The following is a 15,292-nucleotide window of genomic DNA, read 5'->3' as shown; positions in this document are numbered from 1 at the left end:
CACTCCAAGGCCACCTTCCGGCTGCCATGAACCGTAATGGTCCCATTGAGACCCGGCATCTTGAGCTGTAAATACACATAACACGGCCGTGCCATGAACTTGGCGTAAGCCGGCCGCCCAAATATGGCATGATACGGGCTTCTTATCTTGACCACCTCAAAGGTCAATTTTTCCACCCTGTAGTTGTGCTTGTCTCCAAAGGCCACTTCCAACTCGATCTTGCCGACTGGATAAGCCGACTTACCAGGTACTACACCATGGAAAATAGTGTTTGACTGGCTGAGGTTCTTATCAATCAACCCCATACGACGGAAAGTCTCATAATAGAGGATGTTGATGCTGCTGCCTCCATCCATGAGCACCTTAGTGAACTCATATCCTCCCACCTGAGGAGCCACCACCAAGGCCAAGTGACCCGGATTATCCACCCGGGGAGGGTGATCCTCCCTACTCCACACTATAGGCTGCTCAGACCACCGTAAGTAGCGCGGAACCGCTGGCTCAACAGCATTCACAGCCCTCTTATGAAGCTTCTGATCTCGCTTACACAGACTAGTGGTAAACACATGATACTGTCCACCGCTAAGCTGCTTTGGATTGGTCTGATAACCCCCTTGCTGCTGTTGATGACCCTGGCCAGACTGTTGATTAAAGCCCCCTTGACCGTTCTGAGGATTAGAATTTGAGCCGCCGCCCGGGCCATGAAAGCCGCCGGCGCCTGAGCCACCGCCCGGGCCATTGTTGCCGTTAAAGGCGTTGGAATTCTTAAAGGCCTTCATGATTGCACAATCCTTCCACAGATGAGTAGCTGGCTTCTCTCTAGAGCCATGCCTTGGACAGGGCTCATTCAACAGCCGCTCCAGTGTCGGGCCTGACCCGCCGGCTCGGGGAGGGGGCCTCCCCTTGCGTCTCTGGTTATTACCCTGTGAGCTGGCGTTGGCCACGAACTCTAGGCTGTCGTCGGCCTTACGCTTGCCACCTCCTTGGTTCCCCGGGTTATGCTGAGGACCCTTGCCGTTGCCGTTCTTCTTTCCCTTCCCTGTCCTTTCATCATCTGAAGCGGGGTCCTTAGTACTATCAGAATCGGCGTACTTGACGAGAGCCGCCATCAGCGTACCCATATCATTGCAGTCGCGCTTAAGCCGCCCGAGTTTCATCTTCAGGGGCAGAAAACGACAATTTTGCTCCAACATTAAGACTGCAGAGCCGGCATCCATCTTATCCGATGAGTGTATGATCTCTTTGACCCGGCGAACCCAATGTGTCGTAGACTCACCCTCCTGCTGTTTACAGTTAGTCAAATCCACTATTGACATAGACTGCCTACAGGTGTCTTTGAAGTTTTGTATGAACCAGGCCTTCAGCTCAGCCCAAGATCCAATGGAATTCGGCGGTAGCCCTTTCAACCAAGTGCGGGCGGTCCCATCTAGCATCATGGTGAAGTACTTGGCCATTGCCACTTCACTGACCTCCAGTAGTTCCATGGCCATCTCGTAGCTTTCGATCCAGGCTGCGGGTTGTAAGTCAGCCGTGTAATTAGGCACCTTCCTAGGGCCTTTGAAGTCTTTGGGTAGACGTTCGTTGCGGAGAGCTGGCACTAAGCAAGGGACACCTCCAGTCCTCGTAGGGATACCCACGTCGACGGAAGTCGTCGGATAAGCCGGGGGGGTCTGGTAAGCCGTCAACTAAGGCACCTGCTCCGCCTCTTGCCGCGCTCTGTCTTGGTCTGCTGCGTGAAAAGCTCCGTTATGAGCCGGGCCATGGCCAGGGGGCGGGTCATGGCGTCGGACATTACTTGAGCCAGTCGCTGAGACCATGTGTCTGCTATAACTTGGGCTCCGGCCTGGACGAGGGGTCGAGTGGATCCTGTCCCGGCTGTAAGAGTACGCCTCTTGCTGTGCCAGCGCTGTCTGAAGGAGTTCCCTGACCCGGCGGGTTTCAATAGCCGTTGGAGAGTCGCCGTCAATTGGGAGGGCCGCCAGCCGTGCTGCTGCGGTGACCATGTTCTCCAGCGGGTTAGCATAATGACCCGGCGGTATCGGTACATACTGAGGCGGAGCAGGGCTCACCCGGGGAGGCCCCATCACTTGTGGCTGAACAGGGGTCCCAGACCCGGGCACTATGATCCCTGGCGGGTTACTGGACCCTGCACCTGGCGTGTTGAAGAGATTTCGAGGATCGTAGACCGGAGGGAGCCGAGACTGGGCCTTCTGATGCCTCCTTCTCATGACCTCATTGGACGCGTTCTGATCCATCGTGAGTCGGAAGGACTGCGCCTGAATCAACTGAGTCTGGGCGTCGAGAGCCGCCCTCTCCGCAGCCATCCTGATCCCTTCCGCTGCCAGATCCTCCTTGGTTTTCACTAGATCTAACTTTAACTGCGCCACCTCCGCGTCATGTTGGGCTTGATCCGCGGGGTCAACCGCGGCGGTCAACAAAGCCGTCATCTTGTCCGTGAGATCCATCAGCACCTGAGCCGGCGAGGGCACCGGGTTTCCCGCTCCAGCAGCGGGGTTCTAAACGGGCTGCGCACCGGCCATGAAGATTCCAACCCGGCTCGACGGCTCAAACGTGTCCAGAATACTGTCACCATCGGAACAACCCATGAGCCTGCCATCTTGAAGTTGATACAACGAGTTTGACTCATCTGTGGACGACTCGCCGTCAGAGCCGGCGGCCGTCTCATCACCAGATCCAGATCCATCATGGAGCCCTCCATGGATACATCCCACAAAAGCATGCTTCAAGGCAGGCAGGGCCCGGGCGGGTCGTGCGCGCTGAGCCGTCTCGATGAGATCGGCGCAGAGATCCGGCTCAGGGCCAATGAAAACATGAATTCCGCCGAAGGAGACCCGGTACCCGTACTCAATTGAGCCGGCGTCGGGGCCCCAGTTTGCATCGTCGATGTAGATCTTGCCGCGACGACTCTTGGTCATCCGGCTCACGGCGTATCCCTTGAGCCCTTCGAAGCTGCCCTTCAAGAACTCAAATCCACCGTGCGCTGGCCCCACGGTGGGCGCCAACTGTCGTGGAATTGTCACGGCAGATGTCCTCAAGCTAGGACTTAGTCGTGGAGCCATCGCCGCTAGGAAGCTTGAAGGGGTTAAACGGGACAAGGAACACGAGGGTTTATACTGGTTCGGCCCCTTACGGTGAAGGTAAAAGCCTACGTCCAGTTGAGGTGGTATTGATTAGGGTTTCGATGACCAGGGAGCTTAATGGCTATGCCTGGCTCTCGACAAGATCTTTTCTTTTTCTAAACCGCTGCCGGGTCGTCCCTTTATATAGGGAGGTTGATGCCCAGCAGCTCTCAGAGTCCCGGCCGGCTCATAAGAGTGTCCGGCTCGGACTCTCAACCATTCTTGCCTTACGCTACAAGTTCTACCATAATGGCGGTTGTAACTACGGGCCTTAAGCCATCTCCGGGTCTTAAGCCCATCTCCCGCCCGCCGTCTTCAAGCTTGGCGCCGGGCTTCAGGTGATGACCCTTATGTGTAACCCGGCCCCGCCGGGCGGGTGACTCTAAGGGTTATATCCTCAACATTAAGGTAAAACCCAACCATAGCATTAAGATATATTGGTCCCCCTTCAATCCCGTATGCATCAATTTCTATGCTAGGTTGAAGCTTCTGTCACTCTTGCCCTCCAATACATAGTCCTATCAACATACAACTAACCCTATGGTGTGATCCACGCGCGCGCTCATATGATGGGCACCAAAGGACAGCAACATAACCACAAGCAAATTAAATCAATCATAGCAATTCATCAACCACCGATAGGACAACGGAAATCTACTCAGACATCATAGGATGGCAACACATCATTTGATAATAATATGAAGCATAAAGCACCATGTTCAAGTAGAGGGTACAACGGGTTGCGGGAGAGTGGACCGCTGTAGATAGAGGGGGGAAGGTGATGGAGATGTTGGTGAAGATGACGGAGGTGTTGGTGTAAATCACGGTGATGATGATGGCCCAGGCGGCGTTCCGGCGCCACCGGAAGTGAGGGGGAGAGAGCCCCCCTTCTTCTTCTTCTTCCTTGACCTTCTCCCTAGATGGGAGAAGGGTTTCCCCTCTAGTCCATGGTCTCCATGGCGTGGGAGGGGCGAGAGCCCCTCCGAGATTGGATCTGTCTCTCTGTCTCTCTCTGTTTCTGCGTTCTCCTCTGCTGCCCTTTCACCGTTTCGTATATATATGGAGATCCCTAACTCCGATTGGACTGAAACCTTCGCCGTGATTTTTTTAACCAAAAAATAGCTTTCTTGCGGCCGAAGAAGGGCATCAACCGCCTTACGGGTGGACCACGAGGGCCAGGGGCGCGCCCCCTGCCTCGTGGCCACCTCGGGCACCGTCTCGCGTGGATTTTTCTTCCGGAATTTTCCAAATATTCCAAAAATAAGTTCCGTCCGTTTTTATCCCGTTTGGATTACGTTTGATATGGGTATTCTGCGAAACATAAAACATGCAACAGACAGGAACTGGCACTGGGCACTGGATCAATATGTTAGTCCCAAAAATAATATAAAAAGTTGCCAAAAAGTATATGAAAGTTGTAGAATATTGGCATGGAACGATGAAAAATTATAGATACGACGGAGACGTATCAGCCCTTAATGTACTCAAAGGTGTGTCTGTCACCGTACATTCATTGCCGATTCATCTGCGTGCATTATATATAATTATGTGTGTCAAAAGTAAGAAAATTAGACAAGTATCTATCTAAAGTAAGATTTTTTTTATTTCAGAAAGAAGATAAGAACAAGAGGCTCACCACGGTGGTGCCGGGGACGAGATCGGCGCGGGCGATCGACGGCGGTGAAGACGAGGACAGGGCGTGACGGACCGCTAAACCTAGACAAATCTCGGAAAAAATGGAGTTCGGAGGTCGAGCTTCGAGAGGAGAAAGCTTAACTAATGTGTCTCGGGCATTTCATCGAACACCTCATGTGCATAGGAGGTGAGCTAGAGCAGCCAATGCCCTCCCCCTCGCCGGCCAGCAAAAAACAGAGCACTGTGGAGTGCTCTGCTCGCCAGCGATGGGGTATATATAGGCAACTCATTGGTCCCGGTTCGTGGCTGGAACCGGGACTAAAGGCCATCCTTCTGTCCCGGTTCCTGCCACGAACCGGGACCAATGGTTGTGGGCCAGGAGCGAGGCCCATTGGTCGCGGTTCGTGCCAAGAACCGAGACAAATGGGCCCAGACGAACCGGGACCAATGCGCACGAGGCCCAGGCCGGCCCCCTGGGCTCACGAACCGGGACAAATGCCTCCATTGGTCCCGGTTCATGGCAGAACCGAGACTAATGGGCTGGCCAGGCCCGAACGAAAGCCCCTTTTTCTACTAGTGTATAGCACACAACTAAAGTATTTGTCATGGTGCTGAAGTACATCAGTTGTATTAACAAAAAAAAAGGATTCATATATCAGAGGAGGTGACATTACCTTGTGTGGAGAATGAGAAATCACAAATCTGCGTTTCTCACACTTCACAAGAAAGCGTATATGGTCCTGAGTGAAGAGAAAGAACACAAGTACATATTACTTCAGTGGCAGCACCAGGAGGACCAAGGATAAATTAATGGAGCAATCGAACACACATAGATAAACTTCAGTATACAGATAAGAGTACTATATATAACTACCTTGCTGTTGACAGTGTCCATATTGATAAGCTTAGTGTCCTTTTTTGTTTCAGATTAACTTAATCTCAGAGAGCACTCTTTCCCATACATTAGTATGCCCGGTTAGACTGAGCCCTTTTAAGAAATGATAATAATTTATTTCCAATTTTCGTTAAGTAAAACCCTTTTAAGGAAAGTTTACGAATCTGACAGCAGAGCATTTTTGACCTAGTGCCACTGGGCATAAGATCTCCATCGTCTTTCTAAGGGCATGTACAATGGTTCTATCTTAGCAATGCCACATAGGATAAATGATGAGGTGGAGGAGAGAGAAATCATAAGAAAAGGTTTGTCTTCTCTTATTTAAAAGAAGACAAGAGATGATCTCTTAGCACAATATGTCTCACCAGGTTTTTAGGAATAGCTAGTTATTGGAGATAAGACTAAGAGATGACCCATTGTGGACATGTTTTTTTGTCATCTCTAAATTACATGCAAGACTTAAGATAAGACTGTTTTATCAACCATTGTACATGCCCTAATCTCCAATGCATTCATATCCATATAAATATTCCCAAATCAAACAAAGCATGTACATCTTGCCTGAGTGTTTCATTTTCGCACTCTTGCATTCCTTACGTTCTTCTCGATGTCGATCACGAAGTTCAGCAAAAGCAAGTTTTCATGTAAAACAAATAACTGCTGCAGTCTTTCTATTCTCTTGCCAATCAAAATTGTCGTGATCTTTCATGCATTTTAACGGGATAAATGTTTGGTTTCAATCTCCAGAGAATGGTATATAATGGCACAGACGCACAGTAACAGTAGAGGGGATTGTTACCCTGTCGCATCATTAAACAGAGACAAAACACATAATTACATCATTAAACACATCAATGCCACTTCTTATGTTATAGGATGGACAACTGTTCTAAGGTGTCAGTGTCATGTAACTACTTATAGCTTTGGATTTTGTGGCTTTGCAGAATTAATTCTTAAACCTAAATTTCACAATGTCTAGGTTTGCTCCGAATATTATATATGTGGTTTTCTGAGCAAGTTTCAGATATGCAATCACTGAATAATAGGCAGATACGAACAAATAACTTTTGCCTCAGCTCAAGCTTCCAGTGGAGAATTACTGTATCCATTTCTTCTTCATATGTTCCCACAACAAATGTAAGTTCATGTTCAGTGGATTTCCTTGTTATTCAGGGCACACCCAATGATTTTATTCCGACAATTATTTACAGAAGTATATGAGAAGACTAATTCATCAGTAGATCATCCTTTAGTCCCACATAGGTTACCTCAATTTGAAACTTTGCCAACTAAAGTAAAGTCAACTATGGTATTTAGGATAAAGGTAATAAATCCTTAGCATAATAAGGAGAAAGAAATCAAAAGGCAAACAACAAATGAACACCCATTAGAAATATTTTTCTATGCATAATCTATATCTTGAACATTGGACTGCAAACTTACTACTAATTGACATATCATTTGTAAGCATAATCTAAATATTGACCATTGAACTGCAAACTTAGTGCTAACTGATATATGATGGAACCAAAAAGATAATGAAATGAAAATGGAACAACCTAGATAAATTTTGCCCTACAAGCAGGTTATACTGATATTTTTAGTGGAAAACGACACAAGATAGTTCTGTTGCTTTCTGGTTTTCTGGGTGCTAAAACTTGGAACACCCACACATCCAATTTCTATGATCTTCAAAGTAAGTCGGGAACACAAATATATCAATGTACCTTCATTTTCAAAGATCTTCTCTAGGGAATGACAACATCAACATATCGGGTTCAGGAATCAGTTTCATCAAGAGTTGGAAATGACCAAACTGGCATGTAAGGGCCATATTACAAAAGATAAGTAACATCCAATCATGCAAAGAACACTGAGTTACCAGAGTGAAAACTTTGTCAGCCCATACATAGTTCGCAATTTTCATAGCGCATTCCTGGTTCAAGTAAATCTGAAATTAGTTGGCACTTACCCTCTGCAAGCTGCCACAGAGTCTTCAGCAAGGTGCAAGCTGCCACATTGTCTTCAGCAAGGTGCAGCGCAGCTTCCTTGTGAGGGCATATGTACTTCTCTACGTAAACGTTCTCCATCCTGGTGACCACAATACAGAAATCCCAGTCACCATCTAACAATCCATTTTCCTTAGGATCTTTACAACATAGCACCAGGGTTTTAGCCGGCCCTCCAGGCTATAATAGAACATCACTGACCGTCTGACCGAGGAGCAATGTATGCCGGTTCATCTCAGCAACCAGGAAACCTGCGTTGCAGCATGTCCCTAGACTTCTTCAGCAGCATTGGAGCCTTAGATCAATGACCACCTCACCATCCGACCACCTGAATGACTTCTTCAGGTAGTCCACTTTGTCTGAGATTTTCTCCTCGCCGAGGAATGCGACAGCCTCTAGCGCAATCCTGAACATCCCAGAGCCTTGGGGCACGCCTACATGTTACTTGTCTGCCATCATCTCCCGCGACGTGCTCCGGATTTGGTGGTGAGCACTCTCTCTGGAACATGACATTGGGATCTCCCGAAGGGCCCCTGGAGGAAATTCTCGGAGGAGCCGAAGAGGGCCAGGTAGTACTGCTGCTTGAAGACCACGGATCTGTATCGGAAGGTTTCGCCGGCGAGCGAAACCAGGCGCGCGATCTCGGGGCGGGACAGACCGAGGCCGGCGAGCTCGACGACGTTAGGGCCGAGGAAGGCGAGCACGGCGTCGGGATTGGTGGGCGGCTTGAGGTGGGGGAGCTTCTTTGAGTCCCTGGTGGCCTGGGCTCGGGCGATGCCGCAGGTGTCGCCGAGAAAGTCCTCCGCGGAGAAGCCTTGGTTTGCGGAAACGGGCGGCGGCGCGGCGGTGGAGACGAGGCGACAGAGAGAGGAGATGGGAGAAGTGGAGGGAAGGCGGAGCATGGCGCCGGCGGCGGCGGCGGCAGACGGATTTCCGGTGGGCTGCAACTGCGTGTTGTGTCGTCTGTTTGTGCGGTGTAGCAGGCCGTAGGAATTTCTTCGCGCTGGGCCGACTCACGCTGGCAATGGGCCGAACCCGTCCCTTTGACGATTCCATCTCGGCCTCCATTCACATCTCTCCGGGCACTCACACTCCCCGCATTCCATGACCGCCCGGAGAGAGATGACGGCCAGCAGCCCCTGCCGCCGCGCCCGCTCGCCGGCGGAGGCCCCGCTGGACGACGAGGACCTGCTCGCCGAGATCCTCCTCCGCCTCTCCCCGCGGCCGTCCTCCCTCCCGCGCGCCTCCCTCGTCTGCACCCGCTGGCGCGGCCTCGTCTCCGACCCGCGCTTCCTCCGCCGATTCCGCCTCCGCCACGGCCGCCGCAGCCCTCCCCTCCTCGGCTTCATCGTCAGAGAGCGCAACACGGTCCGCCTCAGGCCCGTCGGGGACCCCCCTGACCGCGTCCCCGCGGAGCGCTTCTCGTCGCTGCTGCTCGGCGGCGCCGAGTGGGCCTTCAGGCTCCTCGACTGCCGCCACGGCCTCGTGCTCATCTCCGACACCTCGCGGAACATGGTCCTGGTCTGGGACCCCGCCACCGGCGGCCAGCACTGGGTGGCCGTTCAGGGAGAAAACCCCCATCAGCTGGGCGGTGCTTCGCGCCGCCGGAGAAATCCACCACTTCCAGCTGGTCCTTGTAGGCAACAACGAGAGGAAAATTACGCGGGCGCTCGCCTGCGTTTACTCGTCGGAGACCGGCGAATGGGGTGATTTTGTCTCGGCAGCGCTGCCAAAACCGAGGTTTCCACCAATGGTTACCCCGCCATGCTTGTTAGGGAAAACCTGCTGTGATGGTTGGGGGTTCACTTTATTGGTTGCTCACTGAGAACTTAAGCATCCTTGAATTTGATCTGGAGAAGCAGCGCCTCGCTGTGATATCGGTGCCGGTGAAAAAGTACAGCCACTGCCGCTTCTCGATTATGCGGGCGGCGGGTGGTGGCCTTGGTTTCCTGTTTTTGCCAGACTACGACGCCCAATTATGGAAGAGGCACACTGATTGTGATGGTGTCGCTTCATGGGTGCTTGAAAGAACTATTGAACTGCACAAGCTACTTTCCATGAATTCAGAGGAGGGGAGAGGGCCCCTGATGATCGCAGGGTTTGCTGAGTACAATAATGTGGTCTTTTTGTGGACAGTCGTCGACCTCTTCATGGTGGAGCTTCAGTCACTGAAGTTCAAGAAACTTTTCGAAGCCGACGTCTTGTCTTGCCGTCATCCATTCGAAAGTGTCTATGTTGCAGGTACCAGCATGCCTTTACACCACGATAGTTACAAATCCAGGTTATTTTTTGATAATTGGTTCATAGATGACATTCATATCCTTTCATATTAAGCTAAAAATTTAACTAGTGTCACATTTTCTGTTGATTGTGTGGTGGTGTTTTTTGTGATGGTTATGATTCAGATTCACATGTGTTACTGATAGCTAAGTGTCCTTTATGTTTTCTTTATGCCATCAGTCATTTCAGTCATTGTGATAGCTTGTCATCGTTGTAGCTTTGTCAACATATATGCATTTTTTTATCATCCTATAGTAGTATTACCAACTACTCCTGGTTAAGTCACCCGCAAAAAAAAAAACTACTCCTGGTTAAGTCAGATATGGCAAACTTTATTTATCAGTTTATTATATGAATATCCATAAAGTAAAACAAGGAACAACGAGATTGGCATATTCGTTCTGTAATAGTTCAACTAAATTTCACTATTGCTATGTTAATGCTAGCGTTAGTGCATAGCCGTGGTGCAGAGTTTTCTCAAGTTGAAGACTACTACATGAAAAGCTAGCTTGAATCAATTGAAATATTTAATAGGTAGCTCCATAGGTACATTTGGAAGATTAAATCTTGGTATGTTTATTTCATTTAATACTGTTATCTTTGGTGGTCTTGCTAATATATTAAATCCATAATGATGGCCTGGTTTACAATATAAGGTTAACTTTTCATTTTATCACTTGTAAAAGTCCTGTTGCGAGTGGCAAGTCCATTTATACCAGTGAAAAACTAATAAATGGGATTTATATAATCTTTGAGGCTAAATTTACTTAAAGATAATGTAAATCCAAATAGGTATTCTCACTTTTGTTGCTAGGTTACTATTGTGAGTATTTTTGTTCCTGATATGTTGTGAATGAGAGCTTAATTAATAATTCTTGATAACTCATGTCTTCTCTTCTGACCAGATAATAGTTTGAGTATGCATGCTCTTCATTTTTATGATATTAATTATTATATTCTTTTTTGTGACTATTGTTTCAATCTGAGAGTAATTGTGTTTTGTTTATCTATCCTCAGCTTTGTATCAAAACAGAGTTGTTTAAGTTGCAACCGTTAGTTTTTTTCTAAATATCTAGTTGTTGCTTCCTGGTATTTATTTAGCTTTTGGTTTGAATGTCATGAGTTGTTTAATTTCTAATTCTTACAGAAAGAGGCACTGTTGGTGGACACAATGGAGCTGAACTTTTGCGTAATGAATAAAGATGGTTCTTCTGTTAGATATTGGTTGAGCAGGTAAGCTTGTCTTCTGCATGTAAGTTGAGGTATCTGGACTACTATTTAAAACAATATTGCTTTCCTTTATAGCTACCATTTATCAAGCACTGTATTAAATTGCAAGAGAGTGCTTCATGATTCTCTCTACAACCCTTTGCTCAACGTTTGCCCTCGTGGATCTTTTTTCCAGGCCCTGCTTTCTGATCCTTTCCTCGACAACTCTTCATTCTCCCCCACTCACTCACCTACCTTCTCTTCTATTTAATGATTGTTCTAAACCTTCTCTACTGGAAGTGCTCCTTTGCTTGCCCTCCCCTCCATCCAGCCGCCTTGTGTTCAGTTCCTGTTCTCATTACTCCACAGTTCCTTCTGTTGGTGTGGGCTTTTCTCACCCTCAAGCTACGGTGATCAGTGATTTTGCATCCTTCCCCATTCCTTATTTGTGATAATGTTCGTACCTGCTCATCGATGAGAATGCTGGGTTAAGTAGTAGCATGATGAAATACTTTCCTTTTCCCATTCCTCATTGATATTTCCTTGTTTGACTTTTACCGGTTTCTAATATTGCTTTCGTTGATATTTCTGTGTCAAGTCCTATTGTGATTTGCATGCTGTTCCTTCTTCATGAGTAATTAATAACCACAGTAACAGCACCTGAGCAGATCTCACACATTTTTTATTTATATTTGCTTATAGTTATGCCGTTCCACATTGATGCTCAATTTTTGTTGTTATGGTACCTAGTGAACAGTGAACTGATGATTTTCACAGTACTCGAAGGTCATTCATTAAATCTTCTACTGCTACTTATCATTTTGTTTGCATTTACTGCGTTTATGGACGATTTTTCTTGTGTTAAACTGTTTGCTTAAACATTTTCTCAGCATATCCCTTGTTGTCAGTGTAACTTGGATATGTAATTGAAGACTACCCACTGCACGCTAGTATAGTTTGTCTGGTCAAAATTACCTGCAAATTATGCTTTGTGTGCAGTCTACTTTCTTCAATCTGGCCACCAGAGATGTTTGATACTTTATTATACTGAACAAATGATCAAAGTGACAATACTAGATTCATCATAGAAAACTGCATTCATGACGAATTGCAAATTTTACCTTACATACTATTATTAGTAGGTGTTGTTTCTTACACTGTGCAGTGTGAAAAACGATGTCTATTTTGGCCCGAAGTTAGTGTTAATTCATAAGATGAGTATGACCCTTGCTTGAGTCTTCTACGTCATGAGTTTACATAATTCATTTTGTTAGATTGTACATTTCTAAAAGGTATGACTTTGAGCTACAAACCACATGTTCTGCTTTTCTACTCCATGAGCCCCTCATAGGGCCATAATAACAAATAATATTTGAAATGATTTGGGAAGCTAGAAGGTTCTGCATTTGCCTATAATGGAGGTATTTGAACCACTGGTCGTCTGGCCTCTGCTGATCAAATGCAGATAAAATACTCGGGAATATGCTAACAGTAGAAGTTGAAAGTGTACCACTACATCACAAAATGACATACTGCTCTTATCTGTTTCTGTTGCTGTTTTCTGCCACCAATGTTGACATGATTCAGTTTAGTGTTTGGTACATTTTCCTCAGTGGTGAAGCTATTGTTTACTGGTTGAATTACAGAAATTGTGGGATTATACAACTTTTAATGACCTTCATGAATGAATGGTATAAATTTGTTTGACTAATGCCATTGATTGCTCCACAGGTATCCAGAAGGTTGTTGTCTTTGTGAGAAGAAAGCATGGGCTTGTTTATCATGGGTCCTCTAAGTAGCATGCAATGGTATCGGAGCTAATCATTTCTTTTGCTGATATCCCTTTATTATCTAATATCTGGAGGCAATTAGCCAACTGGCATGAAAACAAGAGGATTAAATAGTACTTATGTCGTGGTTGATTATCCCTTTACTTTATGCTCTCCAATCTAGCATGTCCAAATGACTGTTGCTTTCATCTCGTGTGTATTCATCTTCTCGTTTTTTTGTTCTTTTGATTATGTTTCATGCTGTATCAGGCCCCGAGATTATGGCGTCCATGGGTAAGGTGTTAAGGTGCATGGTTGCTTTACTGTTTTCCTCAGTGTTGGGAGTAATTTTTAATATACTTAAGTGAGTATAGGAAAGAGCAGTGTACATTACACGTCCGGAAGCTCCAAAGCTCAAAATGAGTATCACAGCAAGAGCTTATATAATTCTGTTCAGTTATGCTTAACACAGTAGTACAGATTAACTATGGCGTAGTGGAAATTGGAAAGTTATACTACTACACTGCAGTCAAAGATTCAGGTACCGAGAAGTCACCTGCTAACCTTAAGTTTAGGAAGCTACTAAAAATGAGCTTTCAACATTGTGAGCTAGTTTTGCTCTAGGAAAACTTAGTTGTAGTTTAGTTCTTGTATTTAGTTTACCTCCTAAACCCTGATGTCTACTCCTAGGCTGCGCAGTGATGTTGAGCGTGCGCATTGCACTGCATTCGTGGCGCCAGGAGCTGACCTGATGTTGGGCTATGCATAATTGACAGCGACGTCCCAGTAGGGATCATAATCAGCGCAAAGAGTCAAGTTGACAAATTACACGTTTTCCCTATTTTTATTACAAAATATTCTATTATTTTTGCTTGGCGCGAGAACTAGATATTTTTCAGATAACCATGTTAGTGCTATCTCAAATTAGCATATCCTGTGCTTGTGCCAAATATTGCAAGTTAGCCCTAGTCTCGCAAGTTTAAACATACACAACATGGTACTCTATATGATTAGAAAATTAAAATCTGGCATGCATATATCATGTTCACCTTCACTGAGTTACATGTTGGCAAAAAACTTGCACTACATGTAGGCCCAATGGACCATTGGGTCGCACCTCCAAATAGATAAACCTACACTTTTGTTTTAGGCAACCATGCAAGGCAACAAAGTAAACACGATCATATAAAGCTATACCGCTTAGTTGGAGACTCTAGTTTGCAAACAACTTTTATCCGGAATACTAGTTGAGGGGGAACAAAACATGGAGTGTTACAGATAGCATCTGACCCATTACTGAAATAAAATGAATCGGCATGCATAAATAAAAAACCTAACGAACAAAAAAAACAAACAAGAACAAGCCAAGGCTCAAACCTGAACACACAATTGTAACTTTCTCTGTTGTTGCTGGCATTGTACCCAGCCAATGCTAATCTGCAAGGTGAGCTTTGGCCAATATTTCTTCATTAAGCTCACCTACCATACATGGAGTATACACAAACCCCTCATATATCCCATTTGAATGGTTATGGTAGTAACTTTTTGGGCGCGAGTCACCAAGATATTGAATCTTTGAGTTAGTTATTCTAATGATAAGCCACCATTTCGAAGGCCTTAGTCAAATAGAGAACTTCCTTGTAAGGATGGAATACAATAATATCAAAGTATCCGGAGGATGCAATTTCCGAACATTAAAGACTAATGTGTGGATCCATGATAGCAAATAGAAGATATTTTGTTTTCTTATTTTGTAATTTTTGCGCATACTGAAAATACATTCTGAGATTCCATAAGTAGATAGTTCACATCCATCTGTACATATATAATTTCTTTGGAGCTTCCGATATTTGAAAGACCCTTTTTGTTTTTAAAGACCGGATTCCATGGAGGCTGGGACCCAATAGGCATCTTCAATACATACATACATCATGGCCGTGCCCAGTAGTCGGGGACCCCATGACGAAATAAAAAATGAGGCTTTCAAAATTTAAAAATTCATATAACCAAAGCATACTTTCACTTAATTATATTACTTGAGAATGTGTTATTGTACAATCGGCTACAATACATTGAATCACAAGAATGTGTTATTCGTACAATCAGCTACAATACATATTCTGTGCAAAAAAAAAGCTGCAATACATTTGAATAATTTTTTTTCTTAATAATCAGATAATCAACCAAACTTGGATTAATAATAATATATGGAAACATAAATTAGTCAACTTATTCATATATTCATTGATACTCACTTCGTCCCAAAATAACTGTCTTTGATTTAATATAAGTTTAGTACAGGGGCGGAGGGAGTACTAATGAAAAGAAGAACATCACAAGTGAGTCCTAATTTAT

The 15,292-nt window shown here is 45.8% G+C and overlaps 2 protein-coding genes and 1 long non-coding RNA gene across 3 annotated transcripts; 2 read left to right on the top strand and 1 right to left on the bottom strand.

Moving 5' to 3' along the window:
* Positions 1–7,386: 7,386 nt before the first annotated feature.
* LOC141025301 (uncharacterized) lies at positions 7,387–8,625 on the bottom strand. The gene is made up of 2 exons (XR_012186782.1): positions 7,881–8,625; positions 7,387–7,761 (listed from the first exon to the last, which is right to left on the bottom strand). It is a non-coding gene; the product is annotated as an uncharacterized lncRNA (long non-coding RNA).
* Positions 8,626–8,771: 146 nt separating this feature from the next.
* Positions 8,772–13,315, top strand: LOC109781638 (uncharacterized). Its single transcript, XM_045229637.1, has 3 exons — positions 8,772–9,920; positions 11,107–11,192; positions 12,900–13,315. Exon 1 carries the CDS (start codon positions 8,784–8,786, stop codon positions 9,387–9,389), a length of 606 nt encoding a protein of 201 aa, XP_045085572.1. The 5' UTR covers positions 8,772–8,783; the 3' UTR covers positions 9,390–9,920; positions 11,107–11,192; positions 12,900–13,315.
* LOC141020526 (uncharacterized) lies at positions 9,470–11,159 on the top strand. The gene is made up of 2 exons (XM_073501683.1): positions 9,470–9,920; positions 11,107–11,159. The coding sequence occupies exons 1-2, from the start codon at positions 9,470–9,472 to the stop codon at positions 11,157–11,159; spliced, it is 504 nt and encodes a 167-aa protein (XP_073357784.1).
* Positions 13,316–15,292: the final 1,977 nt, after the last annotated feature.

This window comes from Aegilops tauschii, chromosome 6, assembly GCF_002575655.3.
Source record: "Aegilops tauschii subsp. strangulata cultivar AL8/78 chromosome 6, Aet v6.0, whole genome shotgun sequence".
Lineage (NCBI taxonomy): Eukaryota > Viridiplantae > Streptophyta > Magnoliopsida > Poales > Poaceae > Aegilops > Aegilops tauschii.
The sequence above is the reverse complement of the archived record's forward strand: the minus strand, read 5'-3'. Positions and strand labels throughout refer to the sequence as shown.